Source organism: Lethenteron reissneri, chromosome 13 (assembly GCF_015708825.2).
Source record: "Lethenteron reissneri isolate LAM-NWPU_2019-01 chromosome 13, ASM1570882v1, whole genome shotgun sequence".
Lineage (NCBI taxonomy): Eukaryota > Metazoa > Chordata > Hyperoartia > Petromyzontiformes > Petromyzontidae > Lethenteron > Lethenteron reissneri.
Window position 1 is genome coordinate 1,363,252 of NC_083791.1, and position 27,231 is coordinate 1,390,482.

A 27,231-nucleotide genomic window follows, 5' to 3' on the forward strand; every position below is an offset into this window, starting at 1 on the left:
GTCTGGGAGCGAGTGGGCGTGGTTTGCGAGCGAGTGGGCGTGGTTTGCGAGCGAGTGGGCGTGGTCTGCGAGCGAGTGGGCGTGGTCTGGGTGCTGGTGGGCGGTGCTAGAGGCGAACAAAAACTGCGCGCGAGCGAGGCGCCGGGCTGAAGCGTGGCGAGTTTAAGTCTCGCTGGCTTTGGTCTCTCAAGTTTACGAGAACAACAACAACAACAACGTCAAGCAGCAAAGTGAAAGATGAACTCGACTGACTACAAGGAGCGCACCTTGTTCGTAAGCAATGTGGACCCGCAAGTGACGGAGGGTCTGCTGTACGAGCTCTTCCTGCAGGTACGAGCTGCTGTGTTCTGCCGATTCGTGGCGCGTCTCTTACACCACGAGCCGCCTCGAGTCTCGTCCACACCATGGGCACTTGCACAGTGCGGCAGCGTTACCACGTGTTGTGTTGTCTACACGTGTTGTCTAGACCTGCTGTCTGCAGTTCAACGTAGTCTTGAGATCGTCACGTACAGTCTATAATTCATCACCACAGTACTAGGCACACTCCAGTTCACTTTAGTCTATAATAATGAGTCAACATCGACCACCTGTACAGCCGAGTTCGCTTGAGAATCCATCGTGCAGTCCACCACGAACGCACCGGCTGTCTACACACACGGAGTGGGTCTCCAGCAGGGCTCCGTGCGGCTTGCCCCGTGGTCTTGTCGAAGTAAAGTGAGTTTGTGATGGGACTTTGTAGATGGACGGTGAGATGTAGAAGGGGCACGGGGTGATCAATGAGGTCTGGATTCGTCTGTAGTAAAGTAGGGGCACTGAGAAGGGGTTGACAGGGTTGATTATAGACAGAGACCCATAGATACCCATAGAGACCCATATAGATACATAGAGACCCACAGATATACACAGAGACGCACAGAGATACATCGAGACCCACAGAGATACACAGACCCACAGAGATACACAGACCCACAGAGATACATCGAGACCCACAGAGATACACAGAGACCCACAGAGATACACAGAGACCCACAGAGATACACAGAGACCCACAGAGATACATCGAGACCCACAGAGATACAGAGACCCACAGAGATACACAGAGACCCACAGAGATACACAGAGACCCACAGAGATACACAGAGACCCACAGAGATACATCGAGACCCACAGAGATACATCGAGGCCCACAGAGATACACAGACACCCACAGAGATACATCGAGATCCACAGAGATACATCGAGACCCACAGAGATACATAGAGACCCACAGAGATACATAGAGACCCACAGAGATACACAGAGACCCACAGAGATACATCGAGACCCACAGAGATACATTGAGACCCACAGAGATACATAGAGACCCACAGAGACCCACAGAGATACACAGAGACCCACAGAGATACACAGAGACCCACAGAGATACATCGAGACCCACAGAGATACATCGAGGCCCACAGAGATACACAGACACCCACAGAGATACATCGAGATCCACAGAGATACATCGAGACCCACAGAGATACATAGAGACCCACAGAGATACACAGAGACCCACAGAGATACACAGAGACCCACAGAGATACACAGAGACCCACAGAGATACATCGAGACCCACAGAGATACATCGAGGCCCACAGAGATACACAGACACCCACAGAGATACATCGAGATCCACAGAGATACATCGAGACCCACAGAGATACATAGAGACCCACAGAGATACATATAGACCCACAGAGATACACAGAGACCCACAGAGATACATCGAGACCCACAGAGATACATCGAGACCCACAGAGATACATCGAGACCCACAGAGATGCATCGAGGCCCACAGAGATACATAGATTCCGCATACCTGTCAACCCATACGGTTTACTCCGTATTCTTGTACAGGGAAATTGAGTTCTCAGGTCCATACGGCGTACAGCCGTTTCAATGGGGACAAAAACACGTTGTCTATGTGTTTGTATTTCTCGCTTGTGATGGGACTTTGTAGGAACAACGTTGAGATGTAGAAGGGGCACGGGGAGACCAATGAGGGCTGAATTTGTCTGTAATAAGGTAGGGGCACTGATCAGGAATTCAGAGGTATTCAATATAACAAGATACATTATTTACGAATTCCGTAAAAAAAATATTCCAAGAGCCGCCAATGCTTGTGGTAAATTCGAGACGCTGGGCTCTTAATGAAGCCACGAAGCAGTCATTAAAGTGCCGCAAGTTGCGGTCCTCGCTCATCCACAGGTGCGCGTGTGGACAGGGCTGAAGGTCAGCACCCTTTATTATTGTACACTCACTCGCTGTTTCTCAAACAACGCATGGTCGATTTACCCTCTTTACGCCCCATCACTATTTATCAACAATTCCACCCACGTACAGAGAGCCCCCGCGTTTAGCCTTAACAGACTGTAGGGGCAAGTGCTGTTAGCGAGCACCATACTTATTTGAGGCTGAGTCGACCTAGGGGAGGCCCAGGACCGGTTCAGATAATCGTCACTGGTGTTGGTCGTGAGCGAGGATCGAACCCGGGTCGCCGGGTTCATAGCGCAGCGCGCTAACCACTACACCACCGCCCCCCACACACACTGGCACATACGCAGGTATGTCTAAACATTCACAGCAATGACGCTACAAACTACAATAACCTTGACACGTGAGGGCACAAGTACTGTTTCGCTTCCATGACGAACTTAAACGATTTGGGTGCCTCCGGTGGCAAGATGTTATTTGCCTCGCCTGGTATGCAGGAGATCGTGGGTTCCATCCCGACCCTGACGATGCCTGCTGTATATTTGAAGTGTTATTTCTTTCCCTCTGGTCGTGTGGATTTTTCTCTGGGTCCTCTGGTTTTTTCCTCCACGTTTAGAAAGATGCCTGTTACACTATTTGGCTGCTGTACATTTCCACGCGATAAGCCACTAAGTTGACCTATCATTTGTGGCCAGGTTGCTTCTGAAAAAGAGCGATTTAGCTCCATGGGCCTTACCTGGTAAAATAAAATAAAATGTTTGGTTTTGGTGTAAACACTGGAGGGTACCATAATGTGACCGCCCCTCTCATTAATACGCCGGCTCCAAATTCCCCCATCAAGCTCTGCGCATCCTCTTTGTATGAAGGCATTGTGGGCTGATTAGCGTGGGAGGAAACCGGAGAAAACTGAACGCGAGCGAGGAGCACACAAGTTATCCAATGCAGGTGGAACAGATGGAAATGATTCCATACTGCCGTCCTGACGAGCCTGGGTAGAGGGCACCTCGATGCCCACAGGAGGTGGAGATTCACGGGATTTGTGCGTTTCACGAAACCTTTCCCTAAGGCCACGTTCATCGCCTCCCACCGCCACCTGGCACAAAGCAAACCAGAAGTGAATTCTGCCCTTTTTGGTCAGAATTAGTGACATACTCTGACACTGCAAGGCACTTCCTTGTACAGTTCATGTAAATTATTCTTTGATGAGTATTTGCAATGTTTGGCGCCTGTTATACAGCAACATAAACCCCAAAGTTATGTGTAATATTAACCAAAGTGCCAAATTGCTGTTTGGCATGCGAAAATAGTTAATTATAGGTGTAATGTTCGGACTTTGTCTTCAATACTCCCTAATTAATACTCGTTTATGAAATATCATTGCTCCAAGTTAGTTTAATGTGCACTTCACAGCATTATATTGCCTTAGCTGCACTGGTCACCAAAATTTACACCTAACCCCAAATCCACCCTTCACTCGTGAAACATCGTATTGTCTGCCTGGCGCATGACATTAACGAGCAGCGTGGAGACATGAACAACAAACAAGTCGGCATTGGCATGCTGTGTTTACTTTTCAGCTTCGGCAGTGTGATTTTCAACTTTTTTCACTCATTTTTGGGAGTCCTGCAAACAATCTCCATGATACGCACGCCGCATTATATTAGCTCACTTCGTTTCACATCTGTCTACCTAGTACAGTCGTGCAGTATATATAATTGGGAACACCACAGGTACTCCGTCGACAGATCACATGTAATGGGATAAAGTGTGGTCATACCAAACTCCTCCAGGATGTCTGACCATCATAGAATAGTAGGCCAAATATCAGCTGTCAAGTTCCCTGTAGTCGGGGCTCTTCCGGCAGCATCGGCGTGAGCAAGTAATTGCAAAGATGCCCCATTGCTACAAATATGCCCCATTGCACCTATTTTAAGTATAATATTTAAAAAAAATCGATTTGGCCAGGTTCGGCCCACTGAGCTGTATAACCCTTTCTAAGGAACGACCTGGCCGCAAATGATAGCTCGACGAAGTGGCTTATCACTTGAAAATGTTTAGCAGCAAATGTTCTACGTATTAGACTGTAATAGATGTGGGCTGTGGTCTCTTTCTCTGCAGGCTGGGCCCCTGTGCAAGGTGGTGATCCCAAAGAGTAAGCCTGGCGTGCGTAGTCTGAAAGCGTTCGTCACGTTCAAGCACGTGGAGTCGACCCCGTATGCGCTGGCTATGCTTCACGGCATCTTGCTGTTTGGAAAACCCCTGCAGCTGAAATTCTACCGAGGCAAGTGTCAGGGCTGCTCCCTGCTTTCTCAAGCACAACATCAAGGCCTCATGCACACCGTATTAAAGGAAAACTCATTCGTTGCTGTGAAGCATTATGGGTAGAAGCAAATCTAAGCAAAACCCAGTTCTGTCTACTCATTAAAAAAACAGTATGGTAGTCTATCAGACCATTGGCATTCCAGACCAGTCGAGGTATTCCGAGATTTACGAACGTTCGGTTTACGAAATTTTGCGTAAACGGAATTGACAAATTATGGACACTTTTCGATTAACGGAATCGAATTTCCACATTAACGAAGTTTCAGACGGCACACGCCATGAGATCAAACAGGAAGGCTGCATCATCAATCCGCGACAGCATCACGGTATCACTACAGTGCAACATTAACGCCTCTCCAGTCTTTTGGTGAGTTCCCTGAAAATGTTTATTCTTTTTTTTTTACGTAAAATTATTCATTAGTCATTTCAATATTTATGTTCTTTATTTTTATTTTGTTTCTCTTGTGAAAAGTGATATCGGTGTATGTTTTTAGGCTAGTAGTAGAGTTGGAATGACTGTCCAAAACACACTTCAATTTCGGAAAAAAAATTTGCACGCGTGTTTTTGGAGAACTTGTCCCTTTCGTAAATCGAGGGTTAGCTGCAGTATCAATTAGGATTAGTGGTGGCTCTTCGTCTTGACAGGCGTATCGCCGTGTGAACCACACAGTGCCGAAGCCCCTGCTGGTCTGCCCGGAGTTGAGTGGTGGCATGCTTGAATATACTAACATCACGAATTGACCAATGTATACAAAAACACATTTTCTGACGCGATTTTTCACGTGAAAAAACAGAAGTGCTCGTTCTCTGTTGTCAGGTGACAGAGAATTTACATCTGTAGTTTTTATGTGGTATCACTGTAATGAGCACCTGGGGAAAGGGGATGTCTCTGGCACATTGAGTCAACCTCAAGGCCTTCCTACGGGGTTCTCAATGTTGCATGGCTCTCGTGTCGAGCGAGACTCCTGATTTTGGTGCCAAGTTCCTTAACAATAGAACAGATATACTCAAACAACCAATAATTAATCATTCATAATTTTCTTCATCATTTTTATTAGTATGAGATGACATAATATGTTTGAGACAAATGAGTATTTAATCAGGCTTAGTGCGGCCTGGAAGCGTATTATTAAATAAATATAATATAAAAAACAATTACAATTCCTTATAAGGGAAACAAATACCAATGAATAACAATCGAATGATTACCAATCTATATAATTACAATACCCTCCCCGCCTCAAATCACTGCACCTTATTGAATTAAATGATGACGTCACCCTGCTGCTGCTCTATTTAAGACCGGGAGCAAGTGGAGAGCTTTACCATTCTGGCAAATCGCCCGATGAAGCTGGATGTTTTACCAGCGAAACGTCACTCAAATTTTAAATGATGTTGATTCTTTCTTCAACACACCGGTGGGCTAAAGAAGTGAATTATTTTGTCTTTTGTAAACGTGACACATTTTTTACTGTTTGGCCGTGTCGGGTGGTGGAGGTTTACGACACATTTATAAATAACGCGATCTAACCCAAAAACCTTTATTATGGTATATCCACGACAACACTCCTTGAAATTATAAATACTCTACTGTAGTGTACCCTGCAAAGGGTGGCTGAGTAGCAAAGAAGTTAACAACCTTGTTAAAACATTTAGTGTTCACTGCTAAGAATGTTATATCCTAGCTCCGTGGTGATGCATTGGTGAAGACGCCAAACAAGAATATCATCTTATAATCTGTGCGGTCTTAAAAGGTTGTATGACGTCGCTTCTCAATAGTAGAATGGAAAAAGGTAAAGGTGCAGTATTGAAATGACTCTCTCGAATAAAAAAAAGAACATGATTCATCATTTAAAATCGACTTACACTCACGGGAAGGCATCAAAGCCTTTGCGTCAGAACCTATCGGTGGCAATGTATATGTAAAGTAGTAACTCGGCAGGAGACGACTTCACGGGTAGCACACTCTTTATTTTCACCAACTTGTAGTTACACGGATGACTAACACCCTACTTCGTTACACGGGTGACCAACACCCACTTAGCTACACGGGTGACGGACACCCACTCAGCTACGACTTCGTTACACGGGTGACCAACACCCACTTAGCTACACGGGTGACGGACACCCACTCAGCTACGACTTCGTTACACGGGTGACCAACACCCACTTAGCTACACGGGTGACGGACACCCACTCAGCTACACGGGTGACCAACACCCACTCAGCTACACGGGTGACCAACACCCACTTAGCTGTACTGACACGGGCTCTTACGCCCTGTAGCCTTCCGGGACACACCCAGCCGGGGTGCCCGTCTCGGCTCTGGGTACCACCGTCCCGACCCACACGGGCGTCGGACTACGGTCCCCCCAGTCTCGGCTCCGAGCCACACAGGGCCCCTACCTCCTCCACCCCGTCTTCGGTCTTCAACTGGTTAACACTGACCACGAGTGCTCTCGCGCGTCCCCCTTTATACCCCTCCTGCGGACGTCGCTGAGAGTACTCACTTATCTGACCAATCACTGCGCACTCGCTACGATCCTCTTTTCCCAGCTTGTGTGAGCGCGCCTCACCACCGGCGCGCGCGTCCATGCCACGCCCACACCGCGTGCCCAACCCCGCGCCCCGTGATCCATCACTGCCGGCGCACGTCAATACCACCACTACATCACCCCCTACCACATAGCTCGCAGCCGACCCGGCTGCTAATAAAACATACAACACCCCTTCACCCCCACGTGTGCCCCGTAACATAACACAAACCCTAACAACACAACATGAACACCGCAATCCGCAAAACCCAGCAACCGCCACACCCGCAACAAGAACAACATGCACAATCCGGCGAATGGCAACGATACTGTGTATGCGGAAAGAGTAACAATAAAAAAAATTTCTTTAATCATTTTCTCTTCTTTTCTCTCCGACTCATGCAGCGTCCCAATGTCCGAGCGTCCCTTAAACGGGACATTACCCCGGCAGAGGGGGAAGCCGGCAACGAAGTCGGGCTTTAACAAAAAAAGAATTTTTTTTTTTTTTTTCATGAAAAGTGTTGCGTCCTTGACCGAGTCCGCCTTGCCGGACCGTCGTACGGCACAGGACGCAGTTGGCCATCCGGCGGCGCCGGCAGTTCAGGAGGGCATGGGCCAGGCATCGGGGCTCCGTGCGAGCCGCGGGGTTCCGGTTCCCGACGGTCAACAGCCGTCAGGTCCGAGACACCTGGGGGTGGGTCAGGTGGAGACACGTGAGGATCAGCCTGCGACACATCCCTCCCCGAGTCGACGGTCACATCACACGCTCGGTCGTCACGGCACAACCCGGGGTCACGCGGCGCCGCGTAGGGTTTCAGTCGGGAGGAGTGCACGTACCAACGGCGTTTTCCCCATTTAATCTGTATACTCTGGGGTCGTGCAACCCGCACAATTTCCACCGGTCCCCTCCATGGTCTCAACAGTTTGGGGGACGTAGCCAACGGTGCGTGTGGACAATGCAGCCAGGCCTTATCGCCCGGTTCCCAATTGTGCGTATGCACCTTCCGTTCACGCAATCGCTCGTTCGCGATCTGCCGAGAGCGTGAATTCAATCTCGCAGCCTCTCGCGCCTCAGCCAATTTGGCGATGTTAAACTTAATGTGGTCTGCCAATTTTGATTTCGCACGTGGCTGTGAAATCCCCAGTTGGACGTCCATGGCCGGATCAGCCTCCCGCCCATACATCAGAAAAAATGGAGAAAACCCCGTCGCCGCATGGGGTGCCATCCGATAGGCCGCTAGTACCCCCGGTACCTGTAAGTCCCAATCCACCTGGTCGTCGCATACCTGTTGGCACAGCATAGACGTAATCGTCCTGTTCAGACGTTCAACCATACCGTCAGTCTGCGGGTGGTACGGGGAGGTACGTACTTTCTTTGTACCCAACAGGTCGCACACCTCGCGCAACAAAACACTCGAAAAGTTTTTCCCTTGATCCGTCAGCAAGCGTTCGGGGGCGCCTTTGTCCAAAACGTAACCTTGGACAAAGGCGTCCGCCACTGCCGCAGCCGACTGGTTGGCGAGTGGCCACGCCATGGGCCAGCGGGTGAAGTACTCTACGCCAACCAGCAGGAACTTATTTCCCCGAGGTGTAGTGGGAAAGGGCCCCAAGATGTCTAGCGCGACCAATTCGTTCGTGCGCGAAACTTGAATGGATTGAAGCGGTGGATTAGCCGCTATTTGTGGCGGTTTTCTTTTAGCGCACCCTACACACCCCTTAAGAATGTTCGCCATGTCACTGCCCATCCCAGGCCAATAGTAGTCTCGCTGAATGAGGGCGAGCGTTTTATGAAACCCCAGATGCATGAGTCGTTCATGGGCAGCCAGGACGACCTTACCCCGTACAGCAACCGGCACCACAAGCATGTGACGCCGGGACATGGAGTCCCACTTCATCAAGAGGCCCTGTCTGCACACCCAGGAACCGACCCGCGTTTCCCCGCCCTCGGGAACGTTAACCTTCCGACGTAGCGCGAGTAGGGAGCTGTCGGCCATTTGCAGACGGCCCCACTCGATGAGAGGCAATGCTAACAGCGAGTCCCTCCCCGTGGGGGCGTCGACCCCCGTAGTATCCGTGGCGGCTAGCACCACTTCCGCGGGGACATCGACAGAAGGTTTACACCGCGCCGATCCCAACTGACATGCGCATTCCGTACGCGTCGGCAACCGTGACAATGCATCCGCGTTCGAGTGGCGCAACCCCTTGCGGTAAATCGTCGTGAATTGGTAGTCCTGAAGGACCTCCAACCATCGGGACAATTGGCCGGATGGCTGCGCCACCCGCATAGCGTATTGGAGAGCCGCATGGTCCGTGCGAACCGTAAAGTGACGGCCATACAGATACGGCCTGAATTGCTGTATAAAAAACACAATCGCCAGCAATTCACGCCGTGTCACGCAGTAGCGTTGTTCCGCGGGGGACAGAACCCTGCTACCGTAGGCGACCACCCGTTCGACCCCCCCGACCACCTGTGAGAGCACTCCCCCGATACCCGTGTTACTGGCATCCGTGTCGAGCACAAACGGTTGCGTGAAATCGGGGTAACACAAGGGGGGAGCCTGCACCAAGGCGTCACGAAGGGAGCAGAACGCGGCCTCCTCCTCCGGCCCCCAGTGAAACCGCACCCCTTTAGCCGTCAAGGCGTGCAGGGGCCTGGCTATGGTGGCAAACTGTTTGACAAAACGACGGTAATAGGAGGCAAATCCTATGAAGCTGCGGACTTCAGTAACAGAGGTCGGTGTTGGCCATGAGCCGACGCATTGCGTCTTAGCAGGGTCCGTCGAGATCCCCGAACGGCTAACGATATGGCCCAAATACCTGACCGATTCCCGAAGCAGAAAACATTTAGCCGGTTTAAATTTAAGCTTCGCGGAACGCATCCTGAGAAACACTGCCCTCAGTCGCTGGAGGTGCTCCTCAAAAGTTCGGCTGAAAACGATGATATCATCGAGGTAAATCAAACAGGTGTCCCATTGAAGGCCTGCCAAAACCAATTCCATGAGCCTCTGGAACGTGGCAGGAGCGGAATGTAAACCCATGGGCAATCGGTTGAACTCAAATAGGCCTCCCGGTGTCCGGAAAGCGGTTTTAGGTTTTGATTCGTCATCGAGGGGCAATTGCCAAAATCCCGAAAGCAAATCGAGCGTCGAAAAAAACTGTGCTCCTGCCAAGGCATCCAGCGACTCATCCATCCTGGGGAGCGGATACGCATCGGCCATTGATATTTTGTTTAGGCGGCGGAAATCAACACAGAACCGCAGGGATCCATCCTGTTTTTTAACCAAGACGATAGGAGCACCCCACGGACTGGAAGAGGGCGCAATGATGTCGGCCGCCAACATGTCATTTACTGCCGACTGCACATGCTCCTTCTCGGCTGGACTGAGCCGGAAGGGATTCTGTCGAATAGGGGCCGCGTCCCCAGTCTCTATGTGGTGGCGCAACAGGTCTGTGCAGCCAATGTCGTACTTGTGCCTGCTAAACACGTCAGCGAACTCGAGCAGCAAGCCCCTCAATGCACCCAACTGCACACTGGACAAGGTACTGGACCCGGCACACAACGCGTCCAACCACTCCGTCCCCTCCTCACTTTGGGGATGCGTATCGACATGTGAATCGGCGTGAGCAACGAGCTGTTCCTCGACGGGTAGCGGCGCGGCGTGAGCGAGCACCGTTCCCTGCGTAATCACGGCCGGCCGCGACCCCGTATTCAGGACCACAACGAACGGCTCACTGTCCCCCCTCACCATGGTCTGGGCCACCGCTAAGCCGAGGTCCCCTTTAGCCCTGTTAGACGGCCCCAATAGAACTCCCTGCGCCCCCGCATCCGCCCCCAGTTGTTTTCTCAACCGAAGGGGTACCAACATTTGCGATCCCGGGGGCACCCGTACAGTCCGGGTTGCCAGCGCCTGCACCGTCGCACAAGCCGTGCGTATCTTATTTGGACTCTTCAAAAACTCAACCCGCCGACCCGACGGAAGCTCAATGCAGGCCTGGTCTATGAGAATTTTTATGGGCATTTTAGACAGAAAGTCCGTGCCTAGTAAACAAGGAACGGCCAACGATGATGATACAAAAATAGGACCCGCCAATTTAATGTCGCCAATACAAATATTCGCCCGAATCTGGCCGATGATTCCCAAAGATCCCCCGTTTGCCGCGTAAAATGGTACGTCCACCGGCAGAAGTGGTCGACATTGTACGGGAAGAATATTATAAATAAGGTCCGAAATAATAGTGGCCGACGCACCCGTGTCCACGAGCACCCGGACCTCAACCCCGTCAATGTACCCCGTTACCACGGACGACCCGGCCGACGCAGCCACAATCCTGTGGGCCAATTCGGACCACTCGACTGCCTTCGGGCCGTACGCGGACCCCTCTCGCCGAACCGAACCCCCGGCGCCCATACACGGTCCCCCCACCGCTAAGCGGCGACCCGAACGTGCCGTGCGTGTGGACCGAGCGTGTGAGGTGCCGCGACTTGCCGGGTTCAGTTGGGATGTCTTGAGTCCCTGGTCGTCGTCCGGACGTGGTCCCGCGGTGCGTTGACGCGGGGCCCGGCACCCGGCCGCGACGTGGCCCCGAAGGCCGCAGTTGTAGCAGACGACGAGGGACGTCGTAGGTTTCGGTTGCTCCAGCTTGCGGGAGGAGCGTGTGGGCGAACGACCTCCCGGTCTCCACTCCCCCGGCCTCGAACCAGCGAAGGCCTCCTCCCGAGGCACAGCAGGCTGAGGTCCGATGATCGTGGCGGCCGGTGCCCCGTTCTCCACCGATGCGCAGACGACCGTCGGCTTCCACTGTAGGACCTCGTAAGCGTGGATACTCGTGGCAATCCCCAGGGAGCAGATGTCCATCTCGTCCGCCGTATTAATGGGAACTCCCAATCCGTGAGCCAGCGCCAGCAGCTGCTCCGTCACCATGGCGTCCTTCCCCTCCTTGTCCATGCGGGGAAAAGCTGAATCCGCCAGGGCGAGCAGCGCCGTGCGATAGGCGAGCGTTGTTTCTCCAACCACCTTCCGCCGATCGTAGAACTGGTGGCGACAGGTCGAGGGCGGCCCGAACACCTTGGCCAACAGGTGCAGCGCGGCCTGGAGCGTTGAGCGGGACGACCTCGGGGCAGACGTGAAGGCCGCAAGCGCGTCGTCGTCGAGCATCGCTGGCAGCGCGCGCAGGGCCGTGGTGTCGGACCACCCCGACATTTCTTGATGCGCGATGAACCGTCGCTGGAAGGCTCCCCAGTCGCCCCCGTCCGCCTTGAACACCGACAGCGCGGGCAATCGTTGCTGGAGAACTCGATCGTCGTCGTCGTCGTTGGAACGATTTTCCCGCGCGCTGCTGTGGTTGTAGAAAATGTCGGCTCCCTCTGCAGGCGCAAAATGGAGAGCTCCGGCGCTCGCCGATGACGCGGGCTGCGCTGTGTGGAGACCTCTGGCCACGTGGTGTCCGCGTTTCCCGCCAACCGGAGGCGGACCCTCAAAAATGGCGCCAACTCCCAAACTTTTGGCGCGAAACGCCTTATGGCGGGAACCCTCCAGCCGCGCCGCCTCTTCCAACCCCGCAGGCGTTCCACCGGCCGCTGGAACGGAGATCTCCGCCAAGATCGCCGCGGCGGCGAGCAGCAACTCCGCCAGGCGGGAGTGTGCGTCCTGCAGGCTGGTGTCGGAGGCGGGCGGAGCATCGGCCATTTCCGCGAAGTGCTGCATCGGCGGCAACTCCTCGTCCTCTCCTCCCGAGGGTGGTGTCACCGGTACGTCGTCGTCTCCCCGGTCTTGCACGTGGGAACGAGAAGTCTTCCTTGTGTCCATTCTCCTTGAAGACAGGTTTACTTCTGACGCCAGTTGTAAAGTAGTAACTCGGCAGGAGACGACTTCACGGGTAGCACACTCTTTATTTTCACCAACTTGTAGTTACACGGATGACTAACACCCTACTTCGTTACACGGGTGACCAACACCCACTTAGCTACACGGGTGACGGACACCCACTCAGCTACGACTTCGTTACACGGGTGACCAACACCCACTTAGCTACACGGGTGACGGACACCCACTCAGCTACGACTTCGTTACACGGGTGACCAACACCCACTTAGCTACACGGGTGACGGACACCCACTCAGCTACACGGGTGACCAACACCCACTCAGCTACACGGGTGACCAACACCCACTTAGCTGTACTGACACGGGCTCTTACGCCCTGTAGCCTTCCGGGACACACCCAGCCGGGGTGCCCGTCTCGGCTCTGGGTACCACCGTCCCGACCCACACGGGCGTCGGACTACGGTCCCCCCAGTCTCGGCTCCGAGCCACACAGGGCCCCTACCTCCTCCACCCCGTCTTCGGTCTTCAACTGGTTAACACTGACCACGAGTGCTCTCGCGCGTCCCCCTTTATACCCCTCCTGCGGACGTCGCTGAGAGTACTCACTTATCTGACCAATCACTGCGCACTCGCTACGATCCTCTTTTCCCAGCTTGTGTGAGCGCGCCTCACCACCGGCGCGCGCGTCCATGCCACGCCCACACCGCGTGCCCAACCCCGCGCCCCGTGATCCATCACTGCCGGCGCACGTCAATACCACCACTACATATACAAAAGGGGAGGAGGTGGCGATGAGGTTTAACAGGTTTCAGTGTACAGTACATATGTACTTCCTGCCTCGGCATTCACTGCTCTCCAGCAGATACAACATGCCTAAGCCCGGATCAATGTTCAGAATCAGAATCTTTATTGATCCTGGAGGAGAAATCCGATGAGCTATGAAGCTCTTTTTCACAAATGCCCAGCAGGGGCGCAGGGTCAGGAAGTTAAACTAAAACTAAACTCGTTTTATTTTACCAGGTAAGGCTCACTGAGCTAGAACGCTCTTTTTTAAAAGCACCCTGGCCACAATAGTTCAAAAGCACCCTGGCCACAATAGTTCAACAAAGTGGCTTATCACGTGTAAATGTATAGTAGCCAAATAAACGTTTCCTCCCCCACACACAATTCCCACACTTTTGCTCTCCTTTCCCAACTCCACTGGCTCCCTGTCTAATTTCGCTGCCCGTTTAAATGTCTCACTCTTGGGTCTATGAATCCCGTTCATTGTCTTTCCCCACCTCATCTTGTCTCTCTCATCTCTTAATACTGTGGCACATCACATCCTCTACGCTTCTGATCTCTACTGTCTCTCTCTCTCTGCCTCCCTCGCCCTGTTGTGCTCAGTCTTGCTCTCTCGTTCCTTTTCCTTTCTTGCTCCCCTTCATTGGAACTAACTTCCACTGTAGCACATAAAACAATTGTCTTAATTTAACCCTTAAAATCAATTTGTTCTTCCTAGCCCAGGGGTCGGCAACCAAAATAACGAGCCATTTTATTTATTCTGTAAAAAAATACTCAATTTCTAGAGCCGCAAAGCATGTGAATACGAACCGGTGGTTCTTAGACAATATCGTCACGAAGCAGCTCTTAAAGTGCCACATGTAACTCCGGAGGCGCAGGTTTCCGAGCCCTGCCCGAACCGTTGCTGTTCCTGCTGCTACTCCCTGCCCCAGCCTCCCAGCTACGATCAGGCCTACCCTGAACACTGCCCCAGCTGCTACTCCCTGCCCCAGCCTCCCAGCTACGATCAGGCCTACCCTGAACACTGCCCCAGCTGCTACTCCCTGCCCCAGCCTCCCAGCTACGACCAGGCCTACCCTGAACACTGCCCCAGCTGCTACTCCCTGCCCCAGCCTCCCAGCTACGATCAGGTCTTCCCTGAACACTGCCCCAGCTGCTACTCCCTGCCCCAGCCTCCCAGCTACGACCAGGCCTACCCTGAACACTGCCCCAGCTGCTACTCCCTGCCCCAGCCTCCCAGCTACGACCAGGCCTTCCCTGAACACTGTCCCAGCTGCTACTCCCTGCCCCAGCCTCCCAGCTACGGACAGGTCTACTCCGACACCCCTTAACCACTCCTGCCTGTTCTCCTGTCACCATAACTAATACCACCATATTTAATAACCCCGCTATTTACCTCGACTACTGCCATCTCCATGTACAATTTCATAATTGCTGTAAAGCGCCTTGAAATAAAACGCTATATAAATCTAGATAAGGTAAGATATTACAATGCATATTGTCATATCTATGGTTATTGGGGTACTTTCTTTTCAGATAATCAACTTTGTGAGAGAGAAAAAAATTACTTTCATTATGTGAGGTTGCTTGATTCCTCTTATGTGTCGTCTGTTTAGTCACGATTGGGTAGACAAGATAATTAATTTGCTCTGTGGGCTTTATCGGTGAAAACTCATGGAAAATAGGAAGATGCATAAGCGATGTCGTGTCGTGGCACATTGTAGGTAGTGACTTTTATCAGACTAATGCCTGCAGGTCAATGATGAAAATCAGACTATCCTGGTCTCTTTATTTTACACCTGGTTAAACAAATAAACTTGAATATTACCACACATCTGTGGTGGAATGAGCAGTAATTGGAGATGGTGACAGCGGTAAACATGAAATCATGAATTATCATCATCCTTGTAATACAGTTCAGTGTTATACAATATGTTGAATGTTTATTTTATATTTTGACAGCCTATGCCCAATTCTTCTTCCGTACAGCTGCTGATGTAGAGCAACAACTACATATCTCACATTCAGGTGGTCAAGCCAGACAACCGTGTCAGAAGTACAGGAGTGTATATCGCTGTGATGTCTCTTTTATCTTTGTGGATCGGTCGTTGTGTCGTTATACGTTGCACGGTCTCTGTTCTGGATGACCACAGTCGCACGCTGCTGGAGAGTTTTTCATTTTCCATTTGTGCATCATCCGGTATTCGAAACTACCGCCATGGTTTGTGTGGATGTGGTTTAGGGTGGACCATGAGCTTCATGGAAGATCAAACCCCCCAGGGATCTTCTGCGTTGGGTCTTTCACTGGGTGTTTGTTTGTGAGTTCTTTTGAACTCCATTCAGCTCACCAATCTTGATCGGGGTTAAACTTGCATTGTTGAAGATTAAGCGCATGGGTCCAAAAGGGCTTGCGTGACTTCAAGCGATGACGTGGGAAGTTATTGAGGTCCTGACGAGTGGGAAGGCGACCGTTTTTACTTGATACGCACGACTTCCTGAAGGGTTGCAGCATTGCGGCGGATGGGTGAGGGGTGATATTCGTGACACCACAGGCAGCCAAGGTCTTTGGGTCCATTTGAGGATTCCAGTGATACACCACATTGAAGTTGTCAGGTGGACATAAACTAGTGGAGTGTGACTGCTTCTGGTTCATACTGTTGCACAGTACTCGGCTACAGAGTACACAGGTTCCTTCGTTGATGCCCGTAGCACGGAGGGTGCTGATTCTCCCCAGCTTGTGCTTGCTAGTTTCCGGACCAGGCTGACCCTTGTTTTGGTCTTGGCAGCTACCTTTTTCAGGTGGTCATGGAAGGTTGGCGTACGATCCAGCTTCACTCCAAGATAGATTGGAGTGGGGTCATGTCGCACCGTGTTGCCACACAAGGTCACTTTTAGAGTGTGCTTGGTGCTCCTATTATCAAGATGAAATGCAGTGATCGTTGTGGGGATTTGGCTTGAGCCTCCATTTCCTGAAATATTCTCCCATGGTGTTGAGGTCTTGGTTCAGAGTAGATTCGATGTCGTTGCAAGTGGCTGATTATGTTGCCAGGGCAAGGTCATCCACGTTTTCACATTTGCGCGAGCCGGTTGGCAGCATGTCACTCATACAGACATTGACGAGCGTTGGCGCGATTACTGAAACTTGTGCCAATCGATTGTTTAACCGGGGTGAGCTGGCTTTGTCGGCCACACAGACACGCAGTCACCGATTTCTAAGCATCGTCCACATCAGGCGTATTGTTTTGAGGCAGGGAATGGTCCTTTCGAGATTCAACAATGAGCCCTTCATCCAGACTGTGTCGTAGGCCCATGACAAGTCCACGGCCTCGTATGTGCGTCGCAGGGGCCAGGAGTTGACTAACCCAGTACAATACTTTACTTAAAAGGCAAAAGGCCTACAAAAAACTTTCAGATTCCAAAGTTAAAATAAAAAAAATTCACAGTCAGGATCGTAGCTATTAATAATTACAATATGTGGCAACATGATTACCCTCACAGCTGTGTGCCAATTTTAAGTATATTAGAGATAATGAGCAGTGCTCAGTCTGGGTGTTTTTTATTCGCATTGCGTTGTTACGTAATCCAGCCATCCGGTCAACCCACTAGGGGGCAGCATTGACAAAAAAATCCCCCTTAAAATGTTCAAGCTGCTTCTCGCCGATTGAGACCCAAAGTCTTCCAAGATAGATCTGGAGAACAGCCAAGAAGTGTACAGTAAAACACAAAGTCGGTGCAGAAAATAAGGAGATAACCCAACAGATTTTGAGCACAAAATTATCATCGTCTTCCTCGTTGTGAAGAACATAAGCAGCCCGCACCTCCGATTAACGCGGTTGGCTACGACGTGTCGATGTATGTTGAACTTCTTTCGCATTGCACGTAGCCAGCTGTGCTAATTGGAGGTGCGGAAGACGTTCATCATACATACATAACTCCCTTGCTTTATTTAAATCCCGCCTTAAGACATTATTTTACTTAAAGGCATTTTCTCCTGATTAATTTTGTGATGTGTTTTTGGGAGCGTGTGGGGAGGGGTATTTGTATCTGTGGTTAAATCATGAGTCTGCTTGCTTATATTAGGTTTTAGAATTGCGTGAGTTATTTACTTGCTTGCTTTTAGCACTGCAGCGCCTTGTGACCTCTGGGGGAAACGCGCTTTATAAGTGTAAATTATTATAAGTAAATCAATAAGCACATAATACACCTTCACGTACGTGTGTCTACCCCTCTTAAAATATCACGGTCTTTTTTTACACATCGCATCCGTGTAATCTGTGCTGAAATTATTCGCTCCCAGAAAGGCTGCTCCTTCCTGGCATGTGGAGCAAAACGTCGGACATTGTACCAAACAACACGCGGTATAACCCAAAAACGCATTGGATAAATGCATTATAAGTTTCCGCGTGTGCTGTCTCCACGATTTCCTTCCCACTATTCCGATCTTTCACCGCCCACTCTACCGATGCTACTGCCTTCCCATCTGCTCCTAGGTCTTATGGTACAAAGGAAAATGCCTGTTACTAAACGAGCTGATGTTCCGCTTGATGTTTTTTAGGGAGTAAATTCGAAACTCAAAGAAGAAAAATCTTGCAGAACAGGTCCGCTATTCTGCACGGAGACGAGGCCCTATCATACAGGTGAGGTGTAGCGCTGCTTGTCCACATCACAGACTCGATAACAAAACATGATTCCATTCAGTCACTTGAGTGATGTGTTCATGGGTAAGCTTGGTAGAGGTGCAGCTCCGTCATTGCTTGCCGAACCCACTGCTGGGGGAAGGGCCTAGACCGGAAAGTGAGAGCTTTATAAGTCGTGGTTCTCATTTCAACCATACTTTACCACACCACCACCACTCTCCGATGCAGTAATTATGTGATTTTAAAAGATTACCGTTGCAGTTGACATTGTAATTACAGCATCATGGTAGTTAACTGTAATTACCTACGTTTATTACTGAATTACATCTTAAAGTGAAGAGCCAAGACCACTTGACTGAAATCTGTAAAAATAAAAAAATCTTCTTCTTTGTTCTTTCGGTAAAGTCACGTAGAAGGGAAATAATGTCTTTCTGACAGACCTGTTCTTCGCCTGAGGACGGCTGCTTGCATTGAGGCCGAAACGTCGTGAGAATTAGTTTATTATGTTTTATTATTATTATTGTATCATTTCCCTTCCACGTGACTTTACCGAAAGAACCAAGAAGATGAATCCCTGCAGTAACGAAAGCTTTAAATCGAAATAAAAAAAATCTGTAAAATTCCCAGAATACATCTGGAGGAAATTGTTTAAATGTTACACAAAAATGTTGTTTTACAGACACGAGCAACCCGCACATACTTTTAATCTTATAAATAACCATGTGTCTCTTCCACCTTTCTCGCAATTTGACTCTGTGTTTATCTGTTTTTCGGTTCCTCTGTGCACGGCGATGTCACCACCGCACACGTCAACTTGAGAGCATGGCACCTAGACCACCCGGGTTATCCAGCCTGAACCCTTATTTTCTAATGCAGTATGAGCATGATTATTGTGGGGAAAAATATTCGTACTGTGTGTTCTTATTTAAGAATGCATGATCATGTTGTGCCGAGTCATCGAGATGAGTATCATGGCTCCTTGAGTTACTGCTACCGGTTAATGATTCAGCACTGCCTGGTGAAACTTGGAGGCCTCTCATTCTTGCCATTGCATTAATCATGGTCCCCTTAGCCGAACTGACGTCCTCTGAACCTTGTACTGTTTCTAAACCCGCCTTGTTTCTTTCTCCGTATGACTCTCAGAACCATCCGACAGACCCGAGAAAGGTTTTTAGGCATTTGCGTCACCAGTAGTGGGCACACACTGAACGTTTAGTTTCGATTATAAACTTTCCACAAACTGTAAAGGAGATATGCACTTCGAGGTGTCGCATTTATTGCTATGAAACCTGCTCTTAGAAGGGTAATTTATGCTACTACTAGCCATACGCTCATGCACTGCTGACTTTGGCAGTTCCCAAGGGAGGTTTCTTGACACGATGCCGGTGTTGATGTATGTTGAACTTGTCTCCTTCCCCCGCACCTCCGATTCGCAGGGTTGGCAACGTACGGTGCGAAAGAAGTTCAATATTATTCACGCATACACACCACTCAGGATTTGAAGCCATCGTGACTGCAAGGATTCATACTCTTTGGTTTTTTCGATAAAGTCACGTAGGTAAAAAAAAACACTTGGGCAGTTGTGCTTTCGCTACGTTGTCCCCACCTGAAGAAGGACGCTTGTGTTGCGCCCGAAACGTCGTGATTTAATTTAGTTGTTTTCATTTATTTTATTTTATACCTACGTGACTTTACCCAAAAAACCAATGAGTATGCATACAGACCATTTGTGAGAAATGCCATGAATGATTGGCACTCCCCTTTGCCAATTTCTCTGCGCTCCCCTTTGCGCCGACCTCGGCACCAATGTGATGTCGTTTTTGCCGTGGTGCTGCAGTCACCCCGCCGCACAGCTCCCCGTCACGACGCCCGCTCGCGCAGCACGGCACCCCGGCACGCTGCCCTCAGCCGCTGCGGCGGCGGCGTCGTCTCCCCTAGCCGTGCGGTGCAAGGTGGGTGGTTGGCAGTGGCAGACACAGGGTAAAGATGGGGGGAGGGCATCCCCCCATCCTCCCCCTGCCCCCCCTTGCTTGGCAAGATGTTATCTCCCTCGCCTGGTATACGGGGGGCTGTGGGTTCGACCCTGACACCTGCTGTATATTTGGAGTTTGTGTGGCCGTGTGGATATTTCTTGGGGTCCTCATTTAGAAAGGTACCTTGAGAGTATTTGGCTTTAATGCATTTCCACGTGATAAGCCACTTCGTTGGGCTATCATTTGTGGCCAGATCGATTCTGAAAAAGAGCTACATAGCTCTGTGGGCCTTACCTGGTAAAATAAAAAAAATAGTTTAGTTTAAAATGCCAAAAATGTATACATTGAGAGAGAGAGCGAATGTGATGAAATGTATGTATGTTGAAACTCTTTCACACCGTACATAGCCAACCGTGCTAATTGCAGGTGCGGATAGAGGGATGAGAGAGAATGTGATGCGAAAGTGATGAGATAGTAATGAGATAAAGTGAGATAAGGTAAGTTCATTTATAAACTATTATTTGAAATGTTTGTATTATTGACTTTATGTTTAACCAATTTTTAGATTTTGTAATAATTTTCATGAATTTTATAGTTTTTTTACGTTTATATTTAAGGTAATTAATTTAAAATATTGGTATTCGTAGGCCAATATCGTTATCCACGAAATTTGCTATTCACTAGCATTTCCGGAATGTATCCCTGGTGAATAACGAGGGCATACTGTACCTTATATCTACCTTCCAAAGAAAATATATTGAACATTTATTTTATTTATTCACATAGGCTTCATTTAAAAATCTTGGAATAAAAAAATGGCCAGTAAGGTTGTCGCAATATCACGGTACTGTACCACGATATATCGTACAATATAATGTCCAAGATAATAGCAACATCAATTTGGCACCTTATCCTCATATACTGGCTCTCCTTGTTCATTTCATTTAGTTTTAAGGTATGTCTACTCAAAAGACTTTTGAAGAAATTAACTCGGAAATCAAGGTAGTAAATGAATAGCTATTCATTACATTTGCGCTTTACAACTTTTTGGGTAATGTACAGCATGGCAATTGTATAACGTCATCATTTCTGCAGTCAACGTAAGTGTGTAATTCCTTGAGTGTAACTGGCACCATGTGCGTTGTACGCATCGTAGTCTGTAATGATTAGAAATGTTGATGGAAGCATCGGCAACGAAGACCCAGAGAGAGTTTATCCCCAGAATAAATTGTTTTATATCCAGGGTTGTGATCACGCCAGGTATTGCAGCATCATCTCTAACAGTGCAGCCTTATTGCCAGTGAAGTTGCAGTGAGAAGTAGATTTGATCAATGATGATGATGATGACAACAATATTTACCAAACCTGTCGCCCTTTGTTAGGTTGAACCATCACCATTGGCCGATACACGACAGCTGTTTATGAACGCCCTGACTTCCCTGCGTGTTGAGCAGCAGCAGGCAATGCAGTCGAGGGAGCAGGGTCACACCGAGAGGCAGGATCCACACCACAGGCGCTCGGCTGCGGAGCTCGGAAGCAGTAATGGATCTCTGCGGCACAACCACAGCGGCAGTCGCAGCAGCAGAGACGAAGTTGGGAGCGTTGGAGACCGTATTGAGCGAGACGGCTTCACTGGGCTTGAGGGTGGGAGAAAAAGGGACCTCAGAGCCAGGCTCGGGCCAAACAGAAACCACAGGCAGGCGGACAGCAGATGTAAAGGAGAGGACCCCAGCATGGAGTTCGGAAGGTACAGCGGAAGCCCTGATGGCCGAGATGACACCGTTTTTGTTGACATGAGCCACGGTGAAGACAAGAGGAGTTGGTCGTCGTCGTGTGTTTGGCAACACAAGAGTCCGAAATCTAATGATTGGGAGAGGAGGCAGGAAGGAAATCATCCTCGAGGCCATGATTCCAAATATCCGCAGGGAAGATCACAGCGAAGTTACTCTCCTGGTATTGATTCTGAATCTCGGCAGGGAAGATCAGAGAGAGATTACTCTCCAAGTCCGTATGCTAAATTTCGGCAGGGAAGATCACAGCGAAGTTACTCTCCTGGTATTGATTCTGAATCTCGGCAGGGAAGATCAGAAAGAGATTACTCTGCTGGTCTTGATTCTGCATGTCGGCAGGGAAGATCAGAGAGAGATTACTCTCCAAGTCCGTATGCTAAATATCGGCAAGGAAGATCAGAGCGAAGTTACTCTCCTGGTATTGATTCTGAATCTCGGCAGGGAAGATCAGAGCGAGGTTATTCTCCTAGTCTTGGTTCTGAATGTCGATTGGAACGATCAGAGAGAGATTATTCTCCAAGTTCAGATGAAAAGTATCTGCAAGGAAGACCAGAAAGTGTTTATTCCCCGCATCCTGATGCCAGGTATCGGGTGAGAAAAATGGATGAAGCATATTTTAGGAGTCCGGAAGATCCATTTCGGGCGCAGAGTCTGGCAGTTCGTTTGCACTCCACGCATCCCGATGCGAATCTCCGTCGGGAAATTTCACAGCAAGTCTATTCTCAAAACGTGGAAGGCACGTGTAGAGCAGCGGTGCAAATGAGTCGCATGATCCCATCACGGACTGAGGAAATGCCTTCACGGAGCTACAGTGACCACTTGGAGGATTCCGACAAAATAAATCTTGTTTCTCAGAATAATTTGAGTCGAGGCAATGGAAGAGTCAATTCCCAATCTCATCTGACTGCCATAAGCAAGAGAAGGAATGACGAAAGAGGTCCTGTTTATGCTGATGGCGATGACGTGACGCTCTACGACCGCAAAAGGAGCTCTCCGGTTGTGTTTGACCAAGAAGATGAATACGACATTAGACGTAAGATTGACGCTGAGCGCTGGGAAGCATATCACACCGACGTGGTTGAACGCAGCCTTGAAGCAAGCTGTCGAGAAGGACTGAACGTGCCGAGACGGAGCGAGAGCAGGTACCTTACAAAGCGAACGGCGTTCAAGTCGGCCAGGCAGTATGCATCAGACGATGGGACAAGTCTCAAGATTACCACGGTGTTTAATTCTAGCTATTAGCTGCACATTTTTGTCAGAGTCCAGAATAATTTGTCGACACGCCATGGACAACATGTGTCGTGAGCTGACAGGCTACACGGGTTTAGATGTTCCATTGGGAATGTTCTCGTTACATACACCATAATTTAGTGATGGTTGCATTCATGCTGCAGATGAATCAATGTCACATATTTACACTATGTGCACTATTAAATTTGAAAAAGGTGTGTTTGTCCTTTGAATGTGCATCAAAATATTGCATTTCAAGGTCGTAATTTACAATTGGCCCAATTGTTTGATGGGTCTTAGCATTTTCATCTACGCCATCATCTTCTGCTGTACAGCTCATAGTTATATTTAATATAATTAAATGGCCAATAGCGATAATGGATGACCACAAATTGCGAACCTTTTGCAACGGGCGGCACAAATCGCGCGACCACTCGGCCCTGTCACCGTCCCAGCATCTGATATTCACCCAAATGTGCCACCCGGGATGACTTCACTGTGCCATCCCCCCTGTAGTTGTCTCCCCGTGGGTGTGTTCCCTCCCTCCTGTGGCACTCCATTGCTCGTCTCATTTTCCAGTTGCCATCCATTCTCATGGTTCCTTCTGAACTAATATATGTTAATTCCCTCGCCTAGTATGAAGGAGGTCGTTGGTTCAATCCCGACCCTGCCGGCCATATATTTGAAGTTTGGATGTCTCTCTCCCTGTGGTTGGGTGGATTCTTCTCAAGGTCCTCCGGTTTTTCCCTCTACATTTAGAAACATGCGTTGTAGAGTATTTGGCTGTGATTCATTTCCACGTGATAAGCCACTTGGTTGAGCTATCATTTGTGGCCAGGTCGCTTCTGAAAAAGAGCTATACAGCTCAGTGGGCCTTACCTGCTAAAATAACAACAAATGGTTTAGTTAACATTGCCTGCAATCGTGGGTTCTTCAAGCCTTCTGATTTAGAGGTTTACTGTTTGTGCCATTTGTTCTAAAGCAGGGTCCTTCCTATGCTGCTTGTGCAAGTGTTTAAGGCTGTGAATGAGAACATCCTCGCTCTCCCATCTTCAAATGCAGTGCCTTCAAAACAGAAATAACGATTGTGTGAGAGTACAAGCCTCGTGTTTTGAGTGTCTATTAGCCCTGTGGGCTCTTTCACTTCTGAGTAATTCTCCGGAGTAATAGTTCAGAAGTCGGCCTTCTCAAAATGGATGCACATCATCGATCAAATTATGACTTTGTATTTGTGCACATGCAGTAATGCATGCAGCTGTAAACGAAGAAAAAACACAATTACACATGGCATTGTGCAAGGAATTGTTAACAATTGTCTTGGCGTGGTAACACATACTCCTAGTTATATTTAAGAATCCTCATGTAGATTTGAAGCTTTCGTGACTGCAGGAATCCATACTCTTTGGTTCTTTCGGTAAAGTCACGTAGGTCACATAGGTGACTTTACCAAGCTTGTTGCGATCGAAACGTCGTGATCTCTTATTTTTTCTACCTACGTGACTTTACCGAAAGAAACAAAGAGTATGTAAAATATAGGAATACTTATTTTATTGCGCAACCTTTGGTTTCCCTATTTCTTACCAAGTGGGAACGCAACATAGATGTGGAGCTCGTGGGCAGTCATTGACAAAAAAAATACGTTTTCTATTAAACTCGCTTTCCTACCCGGCTTCGCCCGGGACTTGGATTCACCACGCCCGACCGCCTTTGTCTCCCCAGTGGCGATGTTCACACCACACCAGTTACTCGTTTGAGGCTGAGTCGACCTAGGGGAGGGCCCAGGACTGGTTAAAATAATCGTCATCGGTGGTGGCCGTGAGCGGGAATCGGGTTCGTAGCGCAGCGCGCTAACCACTACGCTACAATGCGTCACGCTTCCACATGCGCGGGTCACGTGACAGATGTGACGCCACAGCTCACTTGCCGTGCAAAAAATATATGCATTATTAAGTTCCACCCCCCCCCCCCCCCCAAAAAGAAATTCTATTTTTAAAATGTTTGCATGGTGTACAGTCTGGAAAGTGCCCACATGGCAAATTTCAAGTTTGCATGTCGGGAAGTACGCTAAACATTTTGAACAGACACACACTCACAACTTTGCCTTTTATAGATATGGAGATGTTCACTGTGTATATCACAGGATGTCGCACAAAGAGCAGTTTTCAAACTTTCTAATATCGCATTAGCCTGGACTCCATTCAGTCGGTGACAATGTATTTCTGATTCCAAAACAGAACAGTGGCTTTAATAGGATACGCTTCTTGGAGCTGTAGATGGTGCTGTGTAAATGAAAAAAAAGTAAATCAAAAGACTTAAACAAAGCTTATCGTTCTTATCAAGATCAAACATTTTTGCTAAACAAATTGTAATAAAAAAGTAACTGCCCATCTTGTCGATTGCATCAATGCGCATAAACATCGTTTTAAACCACAGTAAAGACACAGAGCCTTTGTGAATATTCAAACACATTCGGCATCTCACGAGGAAGCGCGTCACGGTTCTCTTAAGTCTCCAAATAAATGTGTGAACAGATGTGACCGAATGACAGCAGCAGTGCTAAACTGTGGACCGGCTCCGTCTTTATTGCCAGCGATGCTCACATCGTCCGCGCATCCCCCTCAACATCGTACGAGGAGTCTCCTCGACTTCAATGCGAAAACAGCCGCGAAACTGACCAAATGGAATCAAGGGTGTAAGAAATAAAACACTTAAACATCAGCTTAATCCGCTCCGTTTCAAGCAGTATGTTTTGTTTGGCCAGCACCAGCATTCTGTCACGATGGGGTTCTCTCGTCCCTTCCACAGCTGATCATTGTTGACGCGTGCCCCCTGCACGAACAGCAGCAGCACCTTCGTCTGCTGCCAGCTTTGGGATTGGCAATCAACCAGGCGAGGGACATCCTCCCCTTGCCCCACGGCAACACAAGCACACGTTACATAACTAATGCTGGGGCTGTGCAATGCGAGAGCTTTTGCAGCCCAAACTCACCACGCGACCGGTTGTTCACCTCCAGAAGCACCGAGCTTGAGGATTCTTTCTGGAAAACGAACTTACATTTACACCACGTAGGTTTTCACGACCTATATTATTCACAATAAAGGGTTGTTGGGTTAGAGCGTGTAAATATAAAAGTGTCGTTAACCCACCAACGCCCAACAGCCAATTAGCAAGGTTTGTCACGTAAACAAAACGTGGCAGTGAGTTACTACTTGAGCACACCGCTTGTGTGTTGGAGAGTAAATCCACATTTACAGTAAAAAAAATTTGCACGTTTTACGTAACACGTTACTAATTATCTGTGTCCGATGTTGGTAGGGTTAACCACATTTATATTCACGCGATAGAAGCCAAACCCTTTATGATAAATTACATTTACATATCAACCCATGATCGCTCTTCGAAGAGGTGACTGCTCACGCGTATTTTCAAGAAATACCCCGCAATTCAAAGAGTAATACTGCGTGAAGAGACATGGTGAATTACAGGTGTTAGTCAAAGTGGGTTTCCTGCTCAAACGAGCATTCAGGCGCCGTTGACAGCCCCGAGCGAGTGGTGGAATTTCCATGTTCCTATGTCGTGGACGAGTCTATCCATGGGAACACGACTTCACTTTCCCGAGATTGAAGAAGAGGCATATATGGTGAAATTAGGCACTCCCAACTTTTGTACAAGACAAGCGACTGTGATTCCTTCAGGTACTCGGTGGTCTTCCCACTGTAGAATGTTCTTGCGTTCCTATCATTCTCGGTTTATGTTGCATTTTCTCATCATCATCGCCCATAAGCCTTGTTCTCGCACAACACATTCCTGCGGAGGGAGCTGGTAGGAACGTTGGGTTGCTCGGTCAATGGCCAGGGTCAACGGCGGCGTGGTGTATTCCG

The 27,231-nt window shown here is 49.1% G+C and overlaps 1 protein-coding gene across 4 annotated transcripts; it reads left to right on the forward strand.

The window, feature by feature from the left end:
• On the forward strand, positions 1-27,231 carry LOC133341989 (RNA-binding protein 7-like). Of its 4 annotated transcripts, none has more exons than XM_061550836.1 (5): positions 1-330; positions 4,375-4,541; positions 18,279-18,356; positions 20,194-20,308; positions 21,712-27,231. In XM_061550836.1, exons 1-5 carry the CDS (start codon positions 238-240, stop codon positions 23,359-23,361), a joined length of 2,103 nt encoding a protein of 700 aa, XP_061406820.1. In that variant the 5' UTR covers positions 1-237; the 3' UTR covers positions 23,362-27,231. The 4 variants fall into 4 exon arrangements, with proteins under 4 accessions (XP_061406820.1, XP_061406822.1, XP_061406823.1 ...); XM_061550838.1 differs by having other exon boundaries at positions 21,784-27,231; XM_061550839.1 differs by lacking the exon at positions 20,194-20,308 and having other exon boundaries at positions 21,784-22,291.

Coding starts and splice junctions, on each gene's coding strand:
- LOC133341989 (XM_061550836.1), top strand. CDS start 238: ATGAACTCGACTGACTACAAGGAGCGCACCTTGTTCGTAAGCAATGTG. Junction 331..4,374: donor TGTACGAGCTCTTCCTGCAG/GTACGAGCTGCT, acceptor CTTTCTCTGCAG/GCTGGGCCCCTGTGCAAGGT. Junction 4,542..18,278: donor CTGAAATTCTACCGAGGCAA/GTGTCAGGGCTG, acceptor TTTTTTAGGGAG/TAAATTCGAAACTCAAAGAA.